The sequence below is a fragment of the Littorina saxatilis genome, linkage group LG7, assembly GCF_037325665.1.
Source record: "Littorina saxatilis isolate snail1 linkage group LG7, US_GU_Lsax_2.0, whole genome shotgun sequence".
NCBI classification, from domain to species: domain Eukaryota; kingdom Metazoa; phylum Mollusca; class Gastropoda; order Littorinimorpha; family Littorinidae; genus Littorina; species Littorina saxatilis.
In genome coordinates this window covers 36,973,524-37,001,023 of record NC_090251.1, presented here as the reverse complement: position 1 = coordinate 37,001,023, position 27,500 = coordinate 36,973,524, and the positions used below count along the sequence as shown (strand labels likewise).

Genomic DNA, 27,500 nt, shown 5'->3' with positions numbered 1-27,500 from the left:
TCTGCCATGTAAGGACAGGATATATCTTTTCCTACAGGCCTGATCTAGAAATGCATTTTGATGGATGGAAATGTTTTTGTTGTAGTCTTATTTTCTTATGTCTACTACAAATGGTTGATGTTTTCAGCACATGCCAGACTGATGTTCAGAAACGAGGTGCTAGTTCAAGATGCTGTGGTGGCAGTTACTCTCATGGAGTCTTCTATGCAGGTTGGTTCACATTTGAGAAATGAGTTAAAATAGTTGTACCGTATTTGACGGATTACAAGACGCACCGTTTTATAAGCCGCACCCCCGACTTTTTAAAAAAAAAATTGGGACGAGCCACGTATAGGCCGCGTCACTCTATTAGCCGCCGTCGAAAAAAATATAATCAGATCGTGTCAATCAATCAAAACAACCAGGCAAACGAAAGTACGGTATTTGGCGAAATCGGCTCCGAGAATAAACAAGTGAAACAAAGAAGAAAAGTTTGAAGAAAAATATCACACACACAATTTGTAACCAACACACACATGTAGTCCCGCCCGGAATAAGCTTTTTTGGGATGATTTACGACTTTTGTGCACATTTCGAGCAGACGAAAACACAACATGGCGGCTCTCGCTCCTCCAACTATCGCGAGACACAAAAAAACGAAATCTCGCGCGCGCGAGATCCTGATACATCCGGTGTTTCTCTGTACGCTATCTTGTCACGACGACTTGTTGACAAACGAAGATTCGCGAAAGAAAGAGAAAAGCGCCGAGTCTTGAGTAGAGAGCTAATAAAGTACCGGTAATCGCTAATCGAGCGAAATGAAAATCCACGGCGACTTCCATTAGGTGAATGCTATTCAAGTTTAGGTAACGTTTTAGCCGCATCTTTTTATAAGCCGCAATGCGATTTTTTTTTTTAAAAAGTCGCGGCTTGTAGTCCGTCAAATACGGTACTTGTTTGTGCATATGAGAGGTGTGTGTGAGTGTGTGCTTGTGTGGGTGTGTGGGTGAATGTGTGCATGCATGTATGACAATTATCAGTATCTTTTGTTGAAGGTTTGGATATGGAGTTTCCTGCAATTTAATAAAAAAAAAAGACTTTCTGGGAGAAAAAGCAAACAGAAAAAAAAGGACATAACAAAATCATATCAGTAAACAGAACAGAAATCGTAATGCATAAACAGCACAGCAGACACAATGAAATGATGAGTGTGCATCTGAGAAGGGGAAGGGGGGCGGGGGTGGGAGGGGGATACGTCCTGTGAGAATTTTGCCATGAAACGCTGCTTGTTTATCAACAGGGTGCCGCTTTGCTGGGAGGAGTCAATGCCCTGCATACTGCCTTTCCTGAAAATGCTGAAGAGGAATACATTTTGCAAGGTAACTTGACCCCTACCCCAAAAGAATTTTATGCAGCAGTTAGATTAGAACTGTACCTGTGTGCTTAGAATTAATCTAAAACAGACTGTTACCACCATTCCAAAACCAAGAATCATCAGCAAGGTATTTTATGGAATGTTTTGTGATTTAAAAAAAAAAAGTTTGTCAGTAAATTTTCCATAAATCAAAGATTCTTGATTTTTGCTTTGGGTTTTTGCGGCAAAAAGCCAATGAAAAAATGCATTCTTTGTAAAGAGTAATAATTCTTTTTTAGCGGAGATGGTGCTGACTCGCTTGGACCTTACAGACCTGCTGGAACATGAGATGAACAATCACACTGCCATGAAGGAGAGACGTCAGCACGAACAAGAGGCCGAAGCAGCAACTGCAAGACTCTCTGCTGACTCCACCACCCAGCTGCCACTGTCGTCAGACCCCAGGCAGAGGCAAATCTCACAGTCTGCGTGCATCATCACCGTTGACTCACAGTCTCAGAGGCCCGATTACCCTAGTGATGGGAGCCTGAGGAGGGGACAGAACTCACAGGCTGCGTGCGTGGTTAGTGTTGACTCACAGCCTCAAAAGCATGATGCCAATACTCGTGATGCGAGCCTGAGCTGGAGACAAAACTCCCAGGCTGCGAGCATGGTTAGTGTTGACTTACATTCTCAGAGGCGTGATGGCATGGCTGATGCAGCCACACATCAAGAGAATGCTGCAGAACACAGCTCGAGGAAGGCATTGAGTAGCATCAGACTGGGGGCTAGTCAGACTACGTTAGCCTCAAGGAGCATGGAAAGGCCCTTGGCTTCCCAATTAACCAGAACAGAAGCTGATGACGATGATAGGGATAACCGTTGTGAGCTTTTTGAGGAACAAAATACTGGGCAATCCACCAGTCATCTTCCTTCTTCTTTCTCCAGGTCTCAAACTTTACAGCCCAACAACAGCAAATCTGGTGGTGCTTCAAGCACAGAACACCATGGTACTGGTAACCTCACTCATCATCCTCAGCCGCAGTTTGATGATCTGGAGACTTCAGCGCTGTCTGACATCTTCGATGATAGTGTCCACGAAATCTTTGCCAAACCGTCCACAGCAAGAAAAAACAGTGAAGTGGACGGTGCTTCCAAGGATTGCTCGTCATCAGTAAATAGAAGAAACCTTGATGTGCACGGTAAAACCAACATGACATCAAAATCACAAGTAAATAATGCCAGCACGAATTTAGCTTTGCCACAAGTTTCCAGTCACATGTCGTCACAGCATCCGCTGGATCTTGGAGATAAAGAAAGGAGTCATAACGACCAGCAAAACTCGGATACCACATCAGCTGAATCTCGTGCCAAACCTTTCAGTTCTGATAGCAGCAGAGCAGTCACAGATTCTTGCATCAGCCAAACCATCCAGAGCAGAATGTCAAGAACGGATCCCAACCAAAGACAGCAGCCTCCTGATGATTTCACAGGCACAGATCCACAGTTCCCTTCCTCGTCAGACCTCCTAGACAGCATTGACAAGGAGCAATCCGGAAGGCTGATATACTCGAAGAACAGCAAGGTTACTACCGAGTCCAGTAAGCGCCTGGCCTCAAAACTGAAAGACAGGCTGAGCGGCTTTGTCCGAAACAGTCATCCTCAGCGTCTGTCACACTCTGAGAAAGATGATAACGATCTTGGTGATGCATTTTTCAACACTTCTGCCCTCAGCAAAGAGAAGAGCGAGGAACCAGATGAGAGTAAAAGAAGAACTGGTGAAGCGTTAAAGATTTCCCAAAAAGGACAGGGAACGTCATCTACTGGGCAGAGAAAGCAACAACCTGCAGTGACTGACAATGACTTGAGCAGTGATTGTGACAGAAACGATGCATTTGTCTCAAGCAAGCAAGCAAAAGGAAAAAGTAGCAAGGATAAGTTGGAACAGAAGCGTTCAGGCTCAGAAAAGTCAGACACCTTCGCTTCTGTCACTCCAAAGACTAGAAGAGCATCAAGCAACAAGGATCCTGCCTCTGATAGCAGTAGATCGAAGAAAGAAAAGCAGTCAGACTTTCCTTCAGCACAGAGAAACAAAGCTGGGTTGAACACAAGCAGAACAGACCCCTGCAGTGGAGGAGAAACCAAGTCAAGAGTTTCTCAAGGAACTCTGTCTAAACTGAAGAAGTTTTCTTTCAGTTCTTCAGCAGAGGATGAGTCGCCTACTGCAGAGCAGAAGCGGAAAAGTATAGAGCCCGTGTCTTACAACGATCCTCTGAACTCTTCCCTTACTGCTCAGAGTCAAACAAAACGTGACAGTGCTGTGAAGAGACAAAGAGAGAACAGAACTGATGTCGGAGTTGAAACAGACAGGAGAGATCATGTTGACCATGGACATAGCTTCCAGCAAAAACTCCCAGAGACCTCAACCCTCCTCACACTGGGAGAGAACGAGAAGTCCAAGTCCACTGTAGACCAGGGAAATGCTGAAAGCAGACCATCTGCAAGCTCAGTCGTTTTGTCTAAAAATCCCAGCTCGTTCTTTCAACTGCCTGACGACAGTGACGATGATTTGGATGACAGTTTCCTTGGAACGTCAGTGAAGAAGAGAAAGTGTTTCAAGCTATCCAACGACAGCGATGATGACGATGATAACTTGAACGGGAGGGACAAGGTGCCTGGAAAATCCGAACTGACGAAGGCCGCTGCAGCAGGAGGAACCTGTATGATGCCTGACAGTCAGACTAGTATTTTTTCGTCACAGTCCTCTGCTCGGGCCGAGCTCACTAGCAAAGCAGAAAGCAGAGAGCTGGCGGTCATGAGGAACACTAACCAGAAAGGTGTGACGAAGAGGAGTGAAACGCCCAGCGCTCTGTTGCAAAGTCAAAACAGTTTGACCTTGAGCCAGTCCTCTGTGCATAACCAGCTCAAGGACATAGACCAACGTCAAGTAGTTGCCAGGCAACCATACTTGCCAGCGGTTGGCGGGACTCCAAGCAACTCTCAAAACAATTTCCCCACTAGCACTCCTGTTGAATCAAGGCCATATCAATCTGAGAAGCCTGTCCCAGGCAATTTAACCCAAAGCGGGTCAGACAAGAGAAGCAACTCTTCACTGCCTCAAAATAAGAGTAACTCTGCAGGGAAGACAACTCCAGCTTGGCTGATGAAGCTGAATGCTCAGAGGAAGTGTCCCACATTGGCTGGCACTGTGTCATCGTCGTTTTCATCAACATCAGCATCACCTTTTTTGTCTGTTGGTGATGATGATGATGATGATCTGGATCTTGGTCTTGACTTTGATCAGCCTTTCAAAAAGCAAAGAAAAAGTTAGTGAAAGTGTGTGTGTGTGTGACAGCGTGTGCGTGTGTGTGTGACAGTGTGTGTGTGTGCGTGTGTGTGTGACAGTGTGTGTGCTCATGTGTGTGCTCATGTGTGTGCTGCATGCATAAAGACAGATAAATGAAGTAAAAGTATTGTGTGTCAGTGTATGCTTGTATTCAGTGTGGAAAATGGCATGAATGTCAGGTTTCCCTTTGTTTTCCAGTATATATCTGGATGTAGGAATGTGCAATATCTTCATGTAAATGCAGGCTCACATGTGCTGCTTAAAGATACCATTATATGTTTGTTGAAATATATGAAATAATAATGCACATGGTTGTCAGTGTCTGAATATGAATAATAAAGTAGCACGAGTAAAATTAATCAGCTTTGTGGTTTTGTGTGTGTGTGTGTGTGTGTGTTTCTTTTTCCTGACTTTTTATTTTCACTCACGGACATTCCCGTGTCTTGTAAAATCGCAAGTAATTATCAGTGACTCTCTCTCTCTCTCTCTCTCTCTCTCTCTCTCTCTCTCTCTCTCTCTCTCTCTCTCTCTCTCTCTCTCTCTCTCTCTCTCTCTCTCTCTCTCTCTCTCTCTCTCTCTTGATGCTTGTGATGGAGTTTTCATGTTTCAGTATTAGTATCAAACCCTGCCCGGGGTTTTTATTGAGTCACTTGAGAAAAAGTGACTCTATGTAATCGGTCAGTGTTAGTCTGTCCGTCCGGCCGGCCGTCCGGCCGGCCGTCCGTAGACACCACCTTAACGTTGGACTTTTCTCGGAAACTATCAAAGCGATCGGGCTCATATTTTGTTTAGTCGTGACCTCCAATGACCTCTACACTTTAACGATGGTTTCGTTGACCTTTGACCTTTTTCAAGGTCACAGGTCAGCGTCAAAGGAAAAATTAGACAAATTATATCTTTGACAAAGTTCATCGGATGTGATTGAAACTTTGTAGGATTATTCTTTACATCAAAGTATTTACATCTGTAGCCTTTTACGAACGTTATCAGAAAAACAAGGGAGATAACTAGCCTTTTCTGTTCGGCAACACACAACTTAACGTTGGGCTTTTCTCGGAAACTATAAAAGTGACCGGGCTCAAATTTTATGTGAACGTGACTCATTGTGTTGTGAATAGCAATTTCTTCCTGTCCATCTGATGCCTCATATAATATTCAGAACTGCGAAAGTGACTCGATCGAGCGTTTGCTCTTCTTGTTTCCTGTTCTGAGGATTTTTTATCATCCCTTCCAAGTTCCCGTGATCTCTCGTTTGTCATTAGCGCAGGTGTACATCCTAGTCATTAGACACTATTCATTTGAGGGAGAAAAATTCTCTATTTCAGACAGCCAGATGCACTAAAGGACGCCCACCCCCCCCCCCTACCCACACACGCACATAGACATACGCTTTCTCCGAAAACAAAATAGAAAAATAAATAAAAAGGAAGTGTTTAAAAAGAAATAAAAACAAAGAGTAAAAGAAAAGTCCTGTACCTTCCGATTTTTGTAAAAACTTTCACCAGGTGTACAGACACAGACACGCATACACATACGGACGCACACGCACGCACGCACACACTGAAACACACGCTCGCACGCACACACGTACGTACTGGCACGCTCGCGCACACACACACGTACCAGGACCGGACTAGGCTAGGGTACGGGGGGGGGGGGGGGGGTTGCCAGTGGTGGTCCAGGGGGATGTTCCCCCTGGTGGGGTCAAGGGGCAGAGCGCCTTGTGGGGGTCATATGGGTAGGTCATATTCTGAGATAGGAAAATGGTCGCTCCTTGCATGAAACGGCATAAAATAAACAATAATAAAAAAATGTTTTAAATAAGTGAGGTACATGTTTAGGCTAGGGGGGGAGGCCGGGTTGCGCAACCCCCATAACCCCCCCGGTAGTCCGGCCCGGCGTACATACACACTGACACACCCACACACACACACACACACACACACCGTCATCGCCAAAAGCTAGAGTTCGAGACCACTCAGTTCGCGTCATGCGAAGCACGTGGCTTCAACCCATCATTGCTGTGCAGCAGCTGCTGTGTCCGCAGCAAACACTCCTCCCTGCCGCAGGTACAACAGACAGGTATAAATATGTGTCGCATGGGGTGTGGCTCTGCTGCAGCAGCGGCCGCCGCAACGCAATATTGCCTTTCCCACCACACGCGCAGTATAACTCGCGTGACGCGTTGAACAGTCAATACTCAGACTCGTGTTGTCTATTTGTACATCTTGAACGAACGCAGGCTGTGCCTTTCACATATGAGAGCTTTAAAACTTACCAGAATTCCAGGAAAATGATATTTTGTTGAATTTTTTTTCTTCTTTTTTTTAAAGCTAGAGCCTTCAAAACTTCTCACACTTCTTATGTTGGATGACCCCCCAGATACAATAAAAGCCAGATTGACCCTCATGGAAGTTTAAGGTCCTAATGAGGTTTTATCAAGGTTTAAAAAATGGAAAACTACTATTTTCTTTGACTTTTTTGTCTGCTCGTTTTGAATAAGCTAGAACCCTCATACGTCACTCGGCAATTCTTGGGCTCAGTGAGCTCCAGTAACATGGTGAAAGCATGGTTGATCAGTCTTCGTCAAATGTCAACGTCACAGAAGGCTCAAGTTCAAGTGAGATCAGGTTTTTATTTGTTTGTATTCTTCAAACTCCGCTCATGTTGAACCTGTCATGCATCATGGCCCTTGTTTGTCCACAAAGTGTGGTTGCCCTCCGTCAAATCTTAAGGTCAACGAAAACAATGCCCGATCACGGTGCTTTCTGAGTCCATCTCCATCCCAACCGCACCCCCATCACCACATCCTCCCCCCCCCACCCGTCCCTCTCAACCCCAACTTTGCGAAGGGGAGTCGATCGAACAATTTCTTTCCTTGCTTTTTACATTACGTCAAGTTTTGATTTATTTAGTGTTTACAAAAAAAAGGTTCATTGTGAACAAATGGCTTGAGTTTAGACTGTCTCTACACATATATTACACCGCCGTGAGTGCTCTCTCTCTCTCTCTCTCTCTCTCTCACTGCATCATATATTCAGAACACCACGGCGCAGCCAACCGATCTATAAACTGACACACACACACACGCACACACACGAAGACACACACACAGGCCAATATACAGGCGTTGAAACGACTGACTATAATCCGTTCTGATTGTCGTGAAACTTCACCATCTGGCCGCTAACCTGGCCTATTGTTTTACTCTACTCTACACAACGTGACACGCAGTCCCAAATTACCTGGCTGGTTTGCTTATCTCCCAGTTTTTAATTCCTACCTGTGAGCTGGGGATGACTTTCAGGTGTGGTGCTTCGTTGTGAGTGTTTTGATCCTCACTTTAAGTTTCATTCTGTGCGGTGGAGTTGGGGTGGAGTACTGGTTTCATGCGAGAGTGTCGAAGTGGCAGTGGTGGTCGATTGGATGGTGGGTCGTTGCTCAGGTAATTTAAGTTTCTGTTTATTGATTTCTTGATTTGTATTGATTGTTACACTAATTCAGTGTTTGTGTTTGTGTGTGTGTGTGTGTGAGAGAGAGAGAGAGAGAGAGAGAGAGAGAGAGAGAGTGAGAAAGAGAGAGAGAGAGTGAGAGACAGAGAGAGGAGAGAGAGAGATCTTGTGAGAGAGAGAGTGTGTGTGTGTGTGTCAGGTTGTGTGTGTGTGTGTGTGTGTGTGTGTGTGTTTCATACATTACACTTCACATTTGGCATTGTTTGGGAGATTTCACCTACCTTAACCCCGGAGGCTGATACATTACCCGATTTAATTACTGTTTGATAATGCCATTACGAAATGTAGATAACAGCCTTTCCCCTCTCTCTCTCTCTCTCTCTCTCTCTCTCTCTCTCTCTCTCTCTCTCTCTCTCTCTCTCTCTCTCTCTCTCTCTCTCTCTCTCTCTCAGTCTCTTCTTCTCTGACTCAGTCTCTGTCTTTCTTTCTCTCTCTTTCTCTTTTCTCCCTCAGAGCTCTCTCTCTCTCTCTCTCTCTCTCTCTCTCTCTCTCTCTCTCTCTCTCTCTCTCTCTCTCTCTCTCTCTCTCTCTCTCTCTCTCTTGCTTCCTTTCTCTCTTTTTGTGTGTGTAAAAAAAAGTTATCTCGATGTTAAATGGAAATAAATGTCCTTGCTGACTTTAGAATGGTTGTCTCGCAGTTAAAACCCCACTCATATCGTTTCCATAACTCAACAGAAAATTTGGGTTTTGTCCTTTGTGTAAAATTGATTTTGAAACAAACACAATAAAATTCATTTCCGGATTGAATGCCCAACATATTTTTAGTTAACAATGAAACTATTTGTCGAAGTTCCTAAGTAATGGCGATCAGTTTGACAGCTTAATTACACTGTTTCCAAATTAAGACAAAGAAACAATAATTATTGTAAATACAACAAGGGTTTTGATTTTTACATTTGAGTTCGGATTGTTCGTGTTGAGTAATAATGCTCATCTGTTTCTGTCTGTGAAAATGAATTCTTTCTTGTGCAGTTTTGCATTTATAAACATAAAAGAGTATTGGGGGAGATAGGATTGGCTTTGTTTGTTTGTTTGTTTGTTTGTTTGCTTGTTTCTTTGTTACTGTTCTGTCTGTCTGTCTGTCTTTCTGTCTGTCTTTCTTTCTTTCTTTCTTTCTTTCTTTCTTTTTCTTTCTTGCTATCTTTCTTTCTAGTTTTCATTATTTTTCAGAATGGTTTTATGCCGAATGGTATGTTATCGTTATTTACCTTATGGGTTATGTGCAGACTTCCAATAAAAAAAACCCTGATGAATACATATCGTAGTGATTTCTACGCATCATAGTTATAGACTGTATCTGTGCGTGTGCTTTGAATGATTGCTGCGATCAACACGATCATATTCCGACAGCTCTGTCTGTGATGCAAATTATGGGGAGCTGGCTCCCACCGAATTATAGGTTGTACCCAACATTCGATATATGTGCTGCCGTTGATTGCCTAGTGACTTCGATCATGGCTGAATCGATCTGTTATACTGAAGCACTCGGTCTTGTTTTGTTTTGGTGTGAGGGTAATAGAGAGAGAGGGAGAGAGAGAGAGAGAGAGAGAGAGAGAGAGAGAGAGACGACAGAGACAGAGATTAACGTTGTATTTGTATTTTTCAGTAACTTGAACAGACAAAGCGTTAACGGGAGAGAGAGAGAGAGAGAGAGGGGGGAGAAAGAGAGAGAGGGGGAGAGAGAGAGACGGAGGGGGGTGGGACGTTGTCGGTAACTTGAACAGATAAAGCGTAAGCAAAACAGATAACAAGAACTAAAAGTAAACATCGACCATTACTCGTGAATAAAAGAAAAGAAAAGCACATGAACGTTTGAAAGTGTTGGTTATCTTGTTTGGTTTGCCAATAAGAAACTTTTAGAGAGATAGAGTGCTAATGTTCTGAAGGCAAGAGTAAACAAGTATATTGGTTAGTTTAGGATCTACTCTTTTTGTCAATTTTAGATTCTTGTCATGTATACACAAACCTATGAATAGTTCGCTGCTGCTTGTACGTTTTGATATTCCGGCTACTAAACGAGGATTATTCACAACGCTAAGTGATTACTACATGTACTCTTTAACTATAGCTTTGATATAATGCTGCATTGAAAACTAATAAGGGAACATGTGTATTGATATTGATTCAGAGACGAAAGCAATATATCGTAGGTGTTACTACCGCGGCAGCTGTTTTTGCCGATATAGATAAAACGATATAACGTTAAACGTGCAATGTGTTGCCCTGGTATATGAGTAACCTATGCGTGACAGGTTTGCAATAAGTATCAGTGATGAGTTCTATGTATACTATACTTAGTATCTTGAAATAGAGATATAACTCTGTGCAGTAGCTGCGATGTTTTAGCACGAAAAGCATGAAAATGAACGAAACATAAACAGCATATGTTGCTGTACTCCTTTCCAGGATCCTTTGTTTTCAAGATTAGTGCGTCGTGGGTCCCCCTCCAAGACTCTGTAGTGCCTGTTTTCGGCTTCCAATATGTATAGGATTAGTTTTTATTCATTCTGTATTGAAACTAGCAGACGATTTTATCAGTACCAAATTTAGTGCGTCCCGGGACCCGCTCTTTTCAAGATAAGTGCGTCTCGGCCCTCTGCAAGAATTTGTAGTGCCTGTTTTCGGCTTCCAGTGCGTATAGGACACGTTTTTGTTGATTATTTATGGAAACTAGCAGCCGATTTCATCAATTCTAAATTCAGAGCGTCCCGGGTCCCACTCTTTTCAAGATTAGTGCGTCGCGGGACCTTCTCCAAGAATTTGTAGTGCCTGTTTTCAAATTCCAGTGCGTATAGGACACGTTTTTGTTCCTTCTGTATGAAAACTAGCAGACAATTATATCAGTACCAGATTTAGTGCGTCCCGGGACCCACTCTTTCAGTCACTAGCAAGATTAGTGCGTCACGGGACCCTCTCCAAAAAAGTGCAGTGCCTGTTTTCGGCTTCCAGTGCGTATAGGAAACGTTTTTGTCTTTTCACATTAGTACCAAATTTAGTGCGTCCCGGGACCCACTGTTTTCAAAATCAGTGCGTCGCGAACCCTCTCTTTTCAAGGTAAGTGCGTCGCGGGACTCTCTCCAAGATATTTAAATTAGAGGGCCTGGTTTTTGACTTCCAGTGCGTATACGACAGCTTGGGGAGCCCTGTACAAAATAAAGTGTAGTTTAGATCGAAACTAATTAAGGCAAATGACCATGAAAAGCCAGCAGCGCCAACGCGTCTTGAGTGATATTTGTAACACACAAAGCAGTCCCTGTGTTTGCAGCGATTGATCTATCCGTCGCTTTGATTAATATTACAAAAGGCAGCCACATTCTGTGTTTGGAAGATGAGATTGGTGTTCGGTTCGTTCAGGTTTTCAAAGTTCCTGTCGCTGTTGATGATCCCATGGGAGATGACGACGGTGTGGTGGGGTGGGGGTGGGGGTTTGGGGGTGAGGAAAGGGGGGTGCGAGACACTTCGAATGAGAAGGGGTTGATTATATCGTTAATCCCAAAATGCCAAGACTGTCTGTGATGACTTGAAACCCAACGCCCACTCAGAATAGCCTCAGGTAGATCTTTGCAGTAGATCCAGTTGGATAACAGGCACCTTTGAGGACCACCTTGCAATTCCCAGACGTGGTCAGGAGAATCACACAAAATAATTGCCAGCTTGGTCTGAGAGAGAGAGAGAGAGAGAGAGAGAGAGAGAGAGAGAGAGAGAGAGAGAGAGACTGAGAGACTGAGAGGGACAGGGACAGACGGAGAGCGACAGACAGACCGGCAGAGAGAGAGGGAGAGGGGCGGGGATCAGTGACAGAGAGATACAGAGACGTGTGTGTGTGTGTGCGTGTGTGTTGTGTGTGTGTGTGTGTGTGTGTGTGTGTGTGTGCGTGCGTGCGTGCGTGCGTGCGTGTGTATGTGTGTGTGTGTTCCTTCCTTCCTTCACTTCGTTGGGCGTATGAGTGTAGAAACTTTGCGATGGTTCAATGTTTTTCACGCACGCAACACATAGTCACAGCCAAGCAGCTTTATGATACTCCTATAAGTAACACTGTGAGCAACAAATAATAAGCTCCGTTGGGAATTCAATGGAGAGAACAAAAAATCAAATAATGTGTTCACGCATGCGTTCAACAGGAAGGCAGAATTACCGTCTTCAATGCCGTCGAGGTTAATTAAGCTCAGGTATCTATCCCGGAGTATAGGTATCGTCCACTCTTCTGTCTTTACAGCGGTTTATCTCACAGTAGTCCTTCTTCGGTTACATGGTATTTCTTCCAATTAGACGGGCGTAATAGCCTAGTGGTTAAAACCGTGGACCTTCCGTGTGGGAGGTTTGCGCCAGGTTCCAATCCCGACTGCGCCCGGTGGAATAAGGGTGGAGATGTTTCTGATCTGATGTTTCTGATCTCCCAGCTCAACGTATGCGCAAACCTGCTAGTGCTAGAGCCGTATCCCCCTTTGCGAGCACAAACGAGCATACGAGTAAGTGCGCACGTGAAAGATCCTGTTATCCATGTCAGAGATAGGTTGTTTATGGAAACACACTCATATCCAGCATGCATTCCACGAAAACGGAGAATCACTGCCTATAAATGGTGGGGGAAAAGAGCCATACTCGCAAAACTGACCTCACGGCGTGGGAGTTGCAACACACGAACGCAGAAGACGAAGAAGAAGATTTCATGCAATCAACAGAATTGTACGTCTGGTTACTCGGCAGAGTTCTGAAGACACATTTGTGACGAAAATGAATGTGTCATAAAGAATAGGTATCACACCCCCTTTAGTCTCAGCCTTAGTACACCTCACAGTCATAAGTCTGCCGTATTTTGATACTTTAATAAGTCTGCCGCATTTTGATACTGTAATAAGTCTGCAGCAATTTCATGCAAATAACGTGAATCGGATGTCTTGTTACTGGCGGCAAGACATATTGGAAATCAAAATAAATCTGTCACAGAGTATAGGCTAAGTATTGCACTTATTTTGTCTCTGCTTGAGTACACATCACAGTAATAAATCTGCAGCAATTATGTTCAATTAACGTGAATAATATGTCGTCTCACTAGACAGTCTTCTAAAGACATTTTGGTAGTCAAAATAAATCTGTCACAGAGTATAAGTACATGTAGTGCACACATTTTGTCACTGCCTGGGTAGACCTAACACTAATAAGTCTGCAGCAATTATGTTCAATTAAACGTGAATCGGATTTCTTGTTATTTGGCAGAGTTCCAAGTAATGACATGTTGCTGATCAAAATAAAGTCTTTCACAGAGTATAGTAATCACTAATTGCACACCTTTTTGTCTATGCTTGGGTAGACCTAACAGAAATAACTCTACAGCAAATTCATTCAATTAACGTGAATAATATGTCGTGTTACTCGGCAGTCTTCTAAAGACGTATTGATAATCAAAATAAATCTGTCACAGATTATAGGTATCGCACACCTCAGTTTGTGTCTCCGCTTTGGTACGCCTCACAGTAATACGTCTCTGTAACAAAAATAAATCTGTAATTGTGACACGCCATTTTCACGTTGTATATTTTAACGGTTCATCGGTTTGGACACAATCGCCAGGCTTAGCAGCTAGACTATCATTTAACTCGCCTGAGTAGAAATAATAATGTGCTATAACGCTACAGTTATTTTGATTCCAGTGTTAGTTTTCTTCTTCAACAGTACTCCATTCCTCTTTCTTCAGCTTAGTCCCTTCTCTCGAATTCTTACCATTAGCAGTGATTCAAATGCAATTTCAGGCATAATATCGTGGAATTTCTACTAAGCCTAAAAGCATGGTCTCCTAGAATTTTTTCGAAGAATCAAAAGATGAAATGTCGTGCAGTCAGGATCAGTCTGGAGTTCCCAATAATGATCTCTACAGCTTTGAAAAATTAATGCTGCCGGTAGCCCAGTCCTGTTTGCGTACACATATGAACGGAAGGAAGGACTGACGGTGAGACAGAGTGACAAATATACGTGCACACGCATTTATATAAGCGCACTATTGAACAGTGAGGGACGGACGAAAGACAAAGAGACAAGCAGGGACACACACACACACACACACACAGTGCACACACACATACACACAGCACACACACACACACACGGACATACACACACACACACAACCACACACATACACACATACATACACACACGCACCACACACACACACATACACACAACCACACACACACACACACACACACACACACACACACACACACACACACACACACACACACACACACACACACACACACACACACATACACACACACACACACACACGTACACACACACACACACCCATACACACACACACACACACACACATACACACACACATACACACACACACACACACACACACACACAAACACACACACACACAAACACACAAACACACATACACTAAAGCCTGTCTTACACTGTGCCGAATATCCTTACGAATATGAAAATGTTGTATTCGGCCAAAAAAGAGACGAATGGACAGGAAAAAACAGAGAAAAATCGAAGGCTTACGAATCCTTGCAAATGTCATACGAATGGTTGCGACTGCTTGCGAATGTCTACCGATCATTGCGATTGTATACGAATCCATATATACGGATCTATTACGAACGTTGCGGGTGGCCTTGCGAGTGTTGCGAGTGCTTGCAAACATTTTACGAATAAAACGAGTATGCAATTCGCATTGTTCGTAATGTTGCTCTTACACTCTGGCGAATTGCCCTTGCGAATAGAATTCGCCAATAACTCGTAATGATCGGGACATGGTCGCAAGACATTCGTAAATGTTCTTAACCATTCGCCACCATTCGTCTCTGTTTGCGAACATTAGCAACATGCTCCTAATATTCGCAAGGAAGTCATATTCTGAATGTTTCGCAACGTACTCGTAAGTATTCGCAAACCATTCGTAATCATCGTAAAGGTATGCGTAGCGCTCGCAAGCATTCGTAAGGATTTTATTCGTGCACATTTTGCCAACATCTTGCGAATGGTTGCGAATTCATTACGAATTTCACAGGAATGTTTTGACCATTTCTTCCCAATTCATAAGAATTTTGCGAAAGTCTTACGAATGCTTGCGAGTGACTGCAATTGCTTGCGAATGTTTTAAAAACAGTAAGAATATCTTGCAAACGTCTTGCAACTAAACGGCGATTTTGATGCGTATGTATTCTCAATGATCGGAACACATTCGCAAGCACTCGCAACCATTTGTAAGACATTCGCAAGGATTGGTAAGGCTTCCAATTTTCTATATTATTCATGTCCATGTGTCTATTTTATTTACAGAGAGAGAGAGAGAGAGAGAGAGAGAGAGAGAGAGAGAGAGAGAGAGAGAGAGAGAGAGACAGAGAGAGAGAGAGAGAGAGAGAGAGAGAGAGAGAGAGAGAGAGAGAGTCAGTCAGGTTTGACCAGACTTAAATTTCAATGAGACCGTACGACCATAATTCATGTTTCCATGGCACCCTGGAGTTTGCAGGCCGAGTTCAGTAGGTCCCAATGGCGTGCTTCACGTTGAAATTGTGCTATCTGCCTGCAAGAAGATCGATAGAAGCTTTTAGCAGGTTCATTTTGCTCGTATCCCAGACTTTCTCGTGTTGATGGTTTTCGTGATTTTATGTCACGCATGGGGCTTTGGTCTTACGAAGGGACTTGCGGAGTGTGCAGATTCGTTTGAACCACAAGTCTATCAATACTACTAGTTTAATTTGCTTCTGTTTGAACTGAAATCAGGACGGAGAGAGATAATTTGAAAGTATGTCTAGATCTGTCTGTCTATGACACTTTGTCTGGGTCTCTCGGTAAGTTTGTCATTGTTTCTGTCTGCACAAATGTTTGTCCGTCAGTCTCTACGTTCACTTGTCCGCTTGTCTTGCAGTCCGTCTGTCGGTACGAGCGTCTCTGTCTGTGTGTCTGTCTGTACTAATATTTGTCTGTCTGTCTGTCTGTCTGTCTGTCTGTCTGTCTGTTTGTCCGTCCGTCTCTCTGTCTCTCTCCGTCTCTCTCTGTATATCTCTTTTTTCTCTCTCTCTGTCTTTCTCTCTCTCTGTGTCTTTCTCTCTCTCTGTCTTTCTCTCTCTCTCTGTCTTTCTCTCTCTCTCACTCTCTGTCTCTCTCTGTCTCTCTGTCTCTGTCTCTGTCTCTGTGTCTCTCTCTCTCTCTCTCTCTCTCTCTCTCTCTCTCTCTCTCTCTCTCTCTCTCTCAAGGACAGATTGTAAGAAAAGGCGTAGCCTTAAATCTTAATCCTTGTTGAATAAAGTTCAATTCAATTCAATGCAATGCTCTGTACCCACCCCCCTACCCCCAAAAAAAAATTCCAAACCACACCCCCACTTCCCCTTCACACACAAAGCCGGTCTCAAGACGAAGCCTTTGCGTTGAATGCCAAACGAAAATGTCCCTTTTACTGTTGCAGGTTCAGGAGACTGTCAACGCAAACTAAGCTGACATAGGACTGCCTTGGATTCCGTGTACAGAACCGATGCCAGAGCTCAAAGATTTAAGATAGATGTGCTCATCTTGAAGCCATTTCAGGACGTCACTTCAAAGAAGGGACATAACAACACCGCCACCACTCCAAAAAGCGTCTGCGCAGCCACAACGGAAATTAACCTCATCGTGTCATCTATCCCCCAACATTAAAAAGGCGGCAAACAACCCAAAATAGTGCGTCCTATAAGACACAAACAAAAACAAAACAAACTACCATCATTTGCAAAACAACAACATAAGAGACAACTTGTCCTCAATCTCTAAAAACTGTAAAGAAGGGACTTAACCCCAGAAATTTGGTCCACGAAAACGCAATGGGTTGATGTGCGTGTTCATGGATACAGACGCTGCTACAGAGGCTGCAAGTTTCCGATGTGTCTTGGCTAGCTGCTTATGGGATCTTGTTTGTCCAGGTCTTCTTTCACGGTCAACAAGCACCACACCACCGAGTCCATCAGGTAATCCAGTAGTTGGATGGATGGATGGGGTGGATGCATGCATGCTCGGATGGCTGGGTAGATGGGATATTCAATTCGTCGTCATATTTTTTCAGTGCAGATATTCTCGTAAATGTCTTGCTTTGTTGAAATTAAAACGTTCCAGTTCCTTTGGGTTAAAAAAAAAGAAAGATATCTAGCACAGACGGTAACTCGTATATCTTGCGAACAAAAGCACGGGGGAGTTAGAATCACAAATCTGTGATCCAGAAAATGGATCCCACATTTTGTAGCTGTCAGGCGCTAAGCAGGGATTGGAAGAAAACAAGACAGAATGCGTGGAGGATTTTACTGTTTACCTGTAAAGATTATCAAAACACAACGTTTAAATGTTGAATAATTGAGCATCATTCAAAACCCCAAACCGAATTGTAGGCTGTTTGTGCTGTGAGTATTTCTTTAAAGAGATACTCGTAGCAACAACAACAACAACAACAACAACAACAACAACAACAACAACAACAAATGGTCTCAGATCGCCCCATAAGCTAAACAGTTCTGTTATGGGTATGACATTATTTCATCTCGCGCCAGGAATACCTTTACAAATTAATGAATTTTTACAACGTTCAATTATTTCAAATTTTAAACGCTGTGTTTTTGATCATCTTTGCAGACTGCAATTTCTTCATTCACTGTCTTTACACCCCCGGTATAGGGGTGTGTATAGGATTCGGTCGATGTGTTTGTTTGTTTGTTTGTGTGTTTGTGTTCGCATATAGATCTCAAGAATGAACGGACCGATCGTCACCAAACTTGGTGAACAGGTTCTATACATTCCTGACACGGTCCTTACAAAAATTGGGACCAGTCAAACACACGGTTAGGGAGTTATTGGTGGATTAAGATTCTACAAGGACTTATAGAGGGACATATTAATGGTCAAAGGGAAATAACCTTCTCAGTTGGTGGCAGTGAGAATGGTAAGGACGGGGGTGTTTTTCCTACCTCGGAGGAATTTCTTGTTTATTATTTGTGTCCTACTAGTTCGCCCTGAGAGCGGTAAATGTAGCACACATTGCTTGATAACAGATTTGAAAACCTAGTTTCTGACATATTTTGTATTATGGATGATATCAGCACTAAAGAACACTGAAGAGTCTATCAAAAGAATCAGAACTCAAATGAAGAGCTTGCATGACAAAACCGTTCCCATGATTATGCTGATTTTTATTAATTAGCATAGCACTCTTGTGATGGCTGGGTTGGTTTACTTCCACTGAAGCTACTTCCCTTTGTTTGTGTACGTGATGAATGTAACTAGGCCGCCTCGTCATAGACGGCCGTAACCGTCTTTCCGCCAAGCAGCGCTTCTGAACTCCTTTTTGTTTCCAACATCGGGGAGAAGCAGCGCCCTGAAGCGCATTCACTCCCTTTCATTTAATTATTAATTGCCTAACCTTGTGGTGCCTTTTCGAGCAAATGGTGCCGTGTGCGTCTATATTAAGGTACACTGGATTCCTCAGATTCTTCAGATTCGACGAATTCGTCAGAAATTCCCACAAAACGTTCAGATTTATTGTATCCCTTTAAGGAAAAAAAATCGCCTGAAAATTTCTCCATAATGGCTTCTTCAATACTGGCATTCACGATGCAAGATCGGGAACCATCCAAGAAAGCTAGTTTTCCATCAAGCTCTGCAGTTTGCCGTTACGATACTCCGAGCGATCGAAGACACTGGAAACGCAAAGAAGCTATTATCGCACTGTTAACTATTTTTGGAACATTCTATTGCAATCGTTAAACACAATCTGCGCCGTTTCGCATCTCTCGTGATAAAACATTTATCGTGCGTGCTTGGCTCCCGCAAATCCTGTTGGTTCAACGACCATCCGGGAACAGTAACATTGCTCTTGTGCAACGTGTGTGTGTGTGTGTGTGTGTGTGTGTGTGTGTGTGTGTGTGTGTGTGTGTGTGTGTGTGTGTGTGTGTGTGTGTGTCGTGTGTCGTGTGTGTGTGTGTGTGTATGTATGACAAAAGCTTATCTGAAAGTCCTGAAATACAAAAAAAGTTTTTGGAATCACATCAACACGCGAGGCATCCTGACCTCATGTCAAAATGAGTTGGGCTCATTCTATCCCTGACAGGATGTCTTGGTTTTCCGTGTCTGACGAGGAAATCGATTGTTTTACATATTTAGATCTTTTCGTAATGTGTTATGGATATAAGCAGATTCGCGATCGTCGATAATGATTTTTCATGGTGTTGTGTAATTTTTAAATTACAAAGGAATTGATAGGGAAGACAGTTTCAAGCGAGCTATTTTTTGCGGCTGTATTTATTGTCCAAACAACTCTAAATATGGCAAAGTGTCACGTGATAATGAACCGTTTGGTTTCGGCGCTCGCTGGAGCAGACGATTTTTTTCTGACAGTGATGCAACCATATATTACGGTCTCCTTCCGGCAGCAGTCCCAAAATTTCGACTTGTTTTGACCTTAGAACGATGTCTTTATCATAACAGTACTGTGAAGAACAGAACGGAGATCACTGTCAAAGTCGGCCAATCTGCAATCATTTTCGTCTCGCGAACACTGCTCGCGAACAACATATGGGAGATAACTCTGTATTCTTGTTTTGATAGATTCGCGTAGGACTTTAGCGTCCGGTCAGAGAGATAACTGGCGATAGCCGTGGAACGATGATGATCAGAATGCACGCGAGGGCCAAATAATGCTTGGTGTTCAGAGATTCATGAAGACCTCCACAAATATGAGAAAATCACATCTTCAAAAAGAGGGATTTTTCTTCTTCTGCGTTCGTGGGCTGAAACTCCCACGTACACTCGTGTTTTTTGCACGAGTGGAATTTTACGTGTATGACCGTTTTTTACCCCGCCATTTAGGCAGCCATACGCCGTTTTCGGAGGTACATTTTCAGAGGCTATGAATAGAAAATCGACACAAAATACCGGGTCTTAAAAGGCAGGAACTCTTAAAGGTACTGAACTTGTCAAAAAATCCAGGTGCACGGAGCCCCTAGGGCTTTTAGTCATACCTCAGGCAGCTATCCGTTAGAAGAACTACCAAGTTTCATTGACTTGCACCCAAAGAGTCAACAACTGCGATTTTTTTACGAATTAATTTCGTACTCGGACCCGGCTGGTCTTGACCTATTTTTGGATCTAAATTTAGATCAGGTAGATCACCACATCATGCACAAAAAGACAGTCACTAGCAAACTATGTCAGACGTCATCATGAGTTTGTGTAAAACAAAATGGAGGCCGGAATCACTCAGTTGAATCGAACTCCGACCAAACACCAACGTAATAACTAGGTTAATTTATGCACTCGCGTGAACAAGAAACTGTCGAGCTTCACAGATGTCGTCGTTGGGTAGTTGGCTCACGTAAGTGTAGCCTATGCGATGCTAACTTTTGTCTGTCTGTGCGTGCGTGTGTGTGTGTGTGTGTGTGTGTGTGTGTGTGTGTGTGTGTGTGTGTGTGTGTGTGTGATAGAAACTTTAACATTTCCGAGTCTATGGATAAAGCTCGCATAAGAAGATTACGTCTCGGTCAAAAGTGTTTGACGTGTGTGATAGAAACTTTAACATTTGAAGACGTCACATTATGACGTAAGAGGGTTAGACGTCACGCGAAGGAATTACTGAAAGTCTCGGTCATTGTTATTGTGAGCGGGCCGAGACTAGTTGGCAGATCTAGTGTCTCGCTTTCTTGCACAGTTTCACCTATGCTTACTGTGTGTGTGTGTGTGTGTGTGTGTGTGTGTGTGTGTGTGTGTGTGTGTATGTGTGACGGAGTGATTGAGTTTGTGTTACTGTTTGTCGATTTCTTACGTGAGCCTTGAAGGCTTCGCCTCTTGTTTTGGGTTTGTTTTACTACCATAGGAGGATTTTTGAACTGTAAATGCACTCAGCTGCAACAAAAACGCAAAACGAAGGCTGTGAGCTGCACTGTGCCTTTAACATGACTGAAGAAAGGACGGGACGTTAGAAATGAGTTCGGACGCAAGGCCAGCTAACAGACGGAAATTAAAGGAGTCCCGTGAAAACAACTAATTCGGGACTTTTTTTCACAGCTAGTTGCTAAATACTATAGCCACTGCAGGAATTTTATTTAGCGTCAGCTGTCGACGAAACGGCAAAACGTATTTCAAATCGCCGAAAACTCAGCCGAAATGCCGACTTTTTAACCACAGGAGAAAATGGAATTCGTAAAATTGCCGAAAATTGCCGAAACGTTGGCAAATTTGCCGAAGGACTAAACGAATTCTAGCACCACCCCTGTCAATTTTGGATGGAAGGGTTGGTGTACAGAGTCACGTAGGAGTAGGAATACAAGTATCGATTATTTGTGTATTAATATGTATCTGTTTATGTGTCCTCTTAACATTTACGGCCATAAAATGGCTGACATTCGAATGAACTTTGGTGCAACAAATAGGTGGTTATATAGCGAGTAGGATTGTATAAATATCAGGCCTGATCTGAATTTGTCGAAGTCAGCTTTGCCGTCTTCCTCGCGAATCTCGTTTCAGGAAGCTTTGGCATTGAATTTTGGTCAAAAAAGACTTCGCGAAGTCAACTTCGGGCTCAATTAAGGACGGCCTTAACCTTTTACCCGACTTGACTCGGTCAAAATGCTATGACAGAAGATAGTTACATTAACATCAAATTTAATTTGTATCAGATGTTGTTCCCAGCAAATTTGAGTCAGGTGAGAATGTTGCATTACTGGGAGATGAATCTTAAATCGTCCAGTCACGCATAACAAATGGATCGGGCGTTTGTCACGTCAGGTGCGTGAATAAAGGGACTGACGTGAACATGAATTATGTATACACATTAAATATATACAACAGGTGACAATGATTAGTAATCACGGACCTGTCTGCGTGTGCATGGCTGATCACGCTTTGTTTCACCTGTGAACTGATACTGTCACTTTCAGCTAATTTTGAGTACACCTAAACACAGCACGACTGTGGGGAGGGGGGGGGGGGGGGGGGCAGGCGAAAGATGTTAGGAAAATAGGTGTGATACCGATTCGCGGTTTACCAAATCACTGGATCTCTGTATTGGTGATATTCCGTCTTAGTTTCCTCTGAGTGCAATTGGGTGTCAGATCGCCGTATCAGTAGCATTTTGCCGTACATGTGAACAAGAAGGAGAGAGAGAGAGAGAGAGAGAGAGAGAGAGAGAGAGAGAGAGAGAGAGAGAGAGAGAGAGAGGGGGAGAGAGGGAGGGAGAGAGATAGATAAAGAGCGAGAAAAAAGAGAGAGAGAAAGAAAAAAAAGAGAGAGTGAGAGAGAGAGAGGGGGAAGAGAGAGAGAGATAAAGAGAGAGAGAGAGAGAGAGAGAGAGAGAGAGAGAGAGAGAGAGAGATGGTTGGTTGGTTGGTTGGTTTGGATGTATGCCTTGATGTGTGCCTGTGGGTGTGTCGGGGTGGGTCTGTGGGTCTGTGTCCGTGCCTGTATGCAGATGCCAGCATGAGCTCTTGACAGGCCCACCAAAACCAAAACACATGCAAGGTCAAGGCAAGCAAATGAACTCCATTTGTGCAATTACATACTAAGCTTGAAATAACTTGGTCTATTAATTATGAATTATTACGGATAATGTAGGTCTGTCACATGCACTTGCAACATCATCTGTTACTCGCTACATGCTGGGATGTATCGCCCACCTGCCCAGCTACAGAGATGTATCGCCCACAGGGGCGGACGAGGGGGGTGGGGTGCACAGGGTGCACGTGCACCCCCCCTCCAGCAAAAAAATTAAAAAATTTGGAAAGCTGATTCTATGACCATTTATAAGTTCAAATGGCACCAGATGGCACTATTTTGCTTCTTTGAGCAAAAAATTTTTTTTACGGGGGGGCATGCCCCCGGACCCCCCTAGCAAATTCGGGCGCTTCGCGCCCATCACATTCACTTTCGATTCAAAGTGCACCCCCCCTTACAAAGCAACTGATCCGCCCCTGGCCCACCTGCCCAGCTACGTAGATCATCGTTCTTCATTGTCACCCATATCTGGCAAAATAATCAGTTATGCTGACTTTGCATCACTCCAGTAACCGGCACGGTGGCCTAGTGGTAAGGCGTCCGCCCCGTGATCGGGAGGTCGTGGGTTCGAACCCCGGCCGGGTCATACCTAAGACTTTAAAATTGGCAATCTAGTGGCGTTAAGCACAAAAAAAAATAATTAAAAATCACTCCAGTAAATTGCGTTTGTATTAGGTAACGAGCCATCGTCTACGTTCTATATGTCACGTTGGTCCCAGGTGGGGGAGGGGTCATTTGGCAGAGCACTTAGGTTAACATGCTCACAGGTTTGTATGCAGGGGTGGCCAATATTTTTTGTGATGACTCAGAGACGGTATCGGGCGGGGATGTAGCTCAGTCGGTAGCGCGCTGGATTTGTATCCAGTTGGCCGCTGTCAGCGTGAGTTTGTCCCCACGTTCGGCGAGAGATTTATTTCTCAGAGTCAACTTTGTGTGCAGACTCTCCTCGGTGTCCGAACACCCCCGTGTGTACACGCAAGCACAAGACCAAGTGCGCACGAAAAAGATCCTGTAATCCATGTCAGAGTTCGGTGGGTTATAGAAACACGAAAATACCCAGCATGCTTCCTCCGAAAACGGTGTATGGCTGCCTAAATGGCGGGGTAAAAAACGGTCATACACGTAAAATTCCACTCGTGCAAAAAACACGAGTGTACGTGGGAGTTTCAGCCCACGAAAGCAGAAGAAGAAGAAGAGACGGTATCCATGTCTCACCATGTTGTAACAGCGGTTGTTGGTCAATAAAACGTACGTCTTTCTCTGCCTTCGACTTTTTTTATTTTCTCACATCTATGTTATGTTCTATAAGATACTGCATTATTTCAACATCTTATATATCATGTTCCTTTTTTTTTAAACTGTTCATCGATTCTGCGTAACGGCTGCTTTAAGACCCTTGAGGATGACAGTGATTTAGACACGTACGGCCCACGTTATGTCCCCAAGGTATATTGAATTTGTGACCCTCCACCACGAAATGAGTCGCATGTCACCTCACGCGGTTCTGCGCTAGGCATAATAAAAGTCCGGGGGTGTCTAGTAACAGTGTGAGGGTCACCATAGTCACAGGCTTATAACTCGAAAAGTGTTCACTCTTTTCTAAAACGGTTTTCACCACTGGATAGAGAATAAATAAAGGCACCCGTTTAATGAACCAAAAGAAGAAATGGTTCTACCAAAAAAATAGATGCTTTCACCAAAAGAAAAGATGGTTTGAGTGACAAAGGATTAAAGTACCAAAAAAAATTTGATCCGCCAAAAGAATTGCTGTCTGAACAAAAAATAAAATAAACTGGCAAAAGCAAATATACTCAGGCAAAAGAAAATATAATCAGGCAAAAGATTGACTACTTCAGGCAAAAGAAAATATAGTTTCAACAAAAGAAATGGATAGTCATTCTCCAACACAGTGAAACACTTTGAGAGAGAGGCTGGAAATGTCAAGATTTCTCGGAGTTGTTGAGAATGACATTGTAAAGAACTGGTCTATGGAACGAGCACCAAATGTAACCGCAGAGCACACCGAGATTGCCGAAGCACCACATCGCACACTGAAAATGTGGACAACAGCGTTTCAGTGGGCAACGTCACCAGCTGAGTCGCTGAAGACTGGGAACACGATCTTCGTGGGATCTTCAACCCTGGAAAAGGCGCTCAAGACTGCCATCCGAGAGACCGAAGAAAAGGTTGAATGATCGCACCGTCCTGGGCTGACTTCGAGGAGTATGCCACATGTCGGAGGTCGGTGTGGAAGATTACGATCGACGAAAACAATCAGTTTTTCTGCAACTGTCCGGAGTTCCTCAAGTGCTACGTGTGTCATCATTCCATGGGCATGGAGATTCGTCTGGAGGTGACCAACCCCCCTGCCCAGGCCAAGACCATCCCAATCGGCCAGAAGCGAAAGCGCGGTCGCCCAAAGCTGTCGAGACCAGCGCTTATCAGGCAGTGAACACACTGATCTTGACTGCTCTGTACACTGATTTTATCATTTTCATTTAATTAACTTTCTTTGGACGTACAATTATGATCATGATATGGAGTGACACTATCTTGTCTCTGAAAGTACACTAAACTTTATATTTTTTGCTGACAGTAGCTATTTTGTTGTTGAAATAATTCGGTTTTTTGTTGAGAATTCTTTTGCAAGTCTCATTTCTTTTTTTGGTAGAATCAATCGGTTTTTTGCTAGAAGCATCTATTTTGTGGGTGGAAACATCCGATTTTTTGTTGGAATATCTTTTGCTAACTAAGCAATTCTTTTGGTGAAAGCATCTATTCTTTTGGTGATTTAATTTATTGCCATAAGAAAACTCTTTAAGAAAATGTAAAAAATATGAAAATCGTGAAAAGGTGACATGCGACTCATTCCGTGGTGTAGGGTCACATTTGTACTTGTTCGTGTGTTTTTGTTTTTTGTAGATCAATAATGTGATAGGAAATAGAATGAGATTAAGGAAGATTTGTGTTTTTCTGGTGCGTGTTTTGTTTTATTGATTGCAAATAGAATGAGTTAAAAAAAAAATTGTGTTTTTCTGGTGCGTGTTTTGTATTGTTTTGTTTTGTTTTAAAGAAGCTTTGACATAAACCCCTGTATTACAATTGCGTTTTGGGTCCCGTTCAAGATTTAAATGTCCAAAGTAGATTAGTTTTTAGATTTTGGTTGAGAACATGTTTAAACCTTTGTAATTTGCATTTTTAGTTAACGTTGTGATTTATTTGTGTGGTTGACTAAGCATTACGAGAGACGGACGTGTCTATTCGACGGTGGTGAAATGCCGTCTCCAGCCGGTGCAACCCCCACACCCGCCGCGCCCACCGTCCGCCCTTCCCGTTAATGTGATTTCCGTGGTTACAAATTAATGCTTGAATATGATTAATAAAAAAGAAGAAGAAGCTAAAAATAAAAAAATAAAGAATTAACAAGACTGCTCTATCAGATTTACATCTTAGCTTCCATCCAGTGACAAACATTTTTCTTCTCTGTTTTTGTTTGATTGTTTTCTGTTCTACTTTTCGTTTTTAAATATTTTCGTTTTATCTATATCGCCTTCATTCCGTCTGTTTGTTTTGTTCTGAGATGTATTTTATTCCTGTTGGCGACTCTCTACTGTAATTGGCAGACACTAATTCGTCATCTGTATCTAAATAAGTTCTACTTTATTCCCCTTGTGTTGTCCTCCTTTCTGTTCTGTCCTGTTCTGTCCTGTTCTGTTGTTTTTTTCCACCTGTATTTTTGACATACAAAGTATTTAGCTGTTTCTGTGCCATTGTGTTGATGCAGTCTGAAGGAAGACGGTGGATGTCACAATCTGTTCTTTCCTGTTCTGTTCGTTTTTCCAACTGTATTTTTGACATACAAAGTTATTTAGCTGTTTCTGTGCCATTGTGTTGATTCAGTCTGAAGGAAGACGATGGATGTCACCAGCTGTCGGCAGCTTTCTTGTCCTGTCCTGTTCTTTTGCATAGTGTGTTTTTGACATTCAAGTTATTAAGCTGTTTCTGTGCCATTGTGTTGATGCAGTCTGAAGGAAGACGATGGATGTCACCAGCTGTCGGCAGCTTTCTTGTCCTGTCCTGTTCTTTTGCATAGTGTGTTTTTGACATTCAAGTTATTAAGCTGTTTCTGTGCCATTGTGTTGATGCAGTCTGAAGGAAGACGATGGATGTCACCAGCTGTCGGCAGCTTTCTTGTCAGCGGGTCCTGACGCCCTCAGGTGTTTCTTCACGTAGTGTGGACAGGCTTGTGACTGTCTTGGAGGGGCTGAAGGGGTGTGAACGCGAATGTGAATGTTTTCTTCACTTCTTGTGGACAGGCATGTGACTGTCCTGAAGGGGCTGAAGGGTTGTGAACACGCTTGACAAATGTTTTGCAAGTTTGATGTGTCGCTTCTTAACTGTCTTTTAAACACACTGACAACATTCGTTTGTTCTTGCCTTTTTCAATCAGTTTGTCGGTCAGGACACAGACTTCCAAGTTTTGAAAATACATGGAAGTTTTGCCCGTTTTAAAGTTTAATAACTCTCATAGCATCGATTTTACAGACTTCAAATTGTGTACAACACTTGTAAAAGTACTTTGACATTCACGACATTAATTACAGGACAGCTGTACACTTTTAAAGCTAATTACAGCAATGTAAATTGCCTCGATATGCACTTTTTACCTTTGAGACTTTGGGCCTGTCAGTGTGGTAATCATCATTCAGAAGTACGGTAATCAGTGAGCCTTACTTACTAAATTGCTCCTTTCTTTGGAGCGATCAGGCTTGCGGACTAGGAG

The 27,500-nt window shown here is 43.2% G+C and overlaps 2 protein-coding genes and 1 long non-coding RNA gene across 4 annotated transcripts in view; all 3 read left to right on the top strand.

Annotated features, from left to right (window-relative positions):
* Positions 1-5,024, top strand: part of LOC138971360 (DNA helicase MCM9-like) — a 28,693-nt gene extending 23,669 nt beyond the window's left edge. For both annotated transcript variants that reach the window (XM_070344086.1, XM_070344085.1), the window contains 3 exons: positions 128-210; positions 1,280-1,358; positions 1,633-5,024. In XM_070344086.1, the coding sequence (XP_070200187.1) occupies positions 128-210; positions 1,280-1,358; positions 1,633-4,664 (3,194 nt within the window). In that variant the 3' untranslated portion in view covers positions 4,665-5,024. The remainder of the gene's footprint in view (positions 1-127; positions 211-1,279; positions 1,359-1,632) is intronic.
* LOC138971386 (uncharacterized) overlaps positions 1-27,500 on the top strand; it is a 124,775-nt gene that overhangs the window by 88,175 nt on the left and 9,100 nt on the right. The gene's annotated exons all lie outside the window — the stretch shown is intronic.
* The window catches only part of LOC138971382 (uncharacterized), a 28,763-nt gene continuing 9,100 nt past the window's right edge, over positions 7,838-27,500 (top strand). The window contains exons 1-2 of the mRNA XM_070344113.1: positions 7,838-8,124; positions 16,620-17,154. Coding sequence (XP_070200214.1) covers positions 17,090-17,154 — 65 coding nt within the window. The 5' untranslated portion in view covers positions 7,838-8,124; positions 16,620-17,089. The remainder of the gene's footprint in view (positions 8,125-16,619; positions 17,155-27,500) is intronic.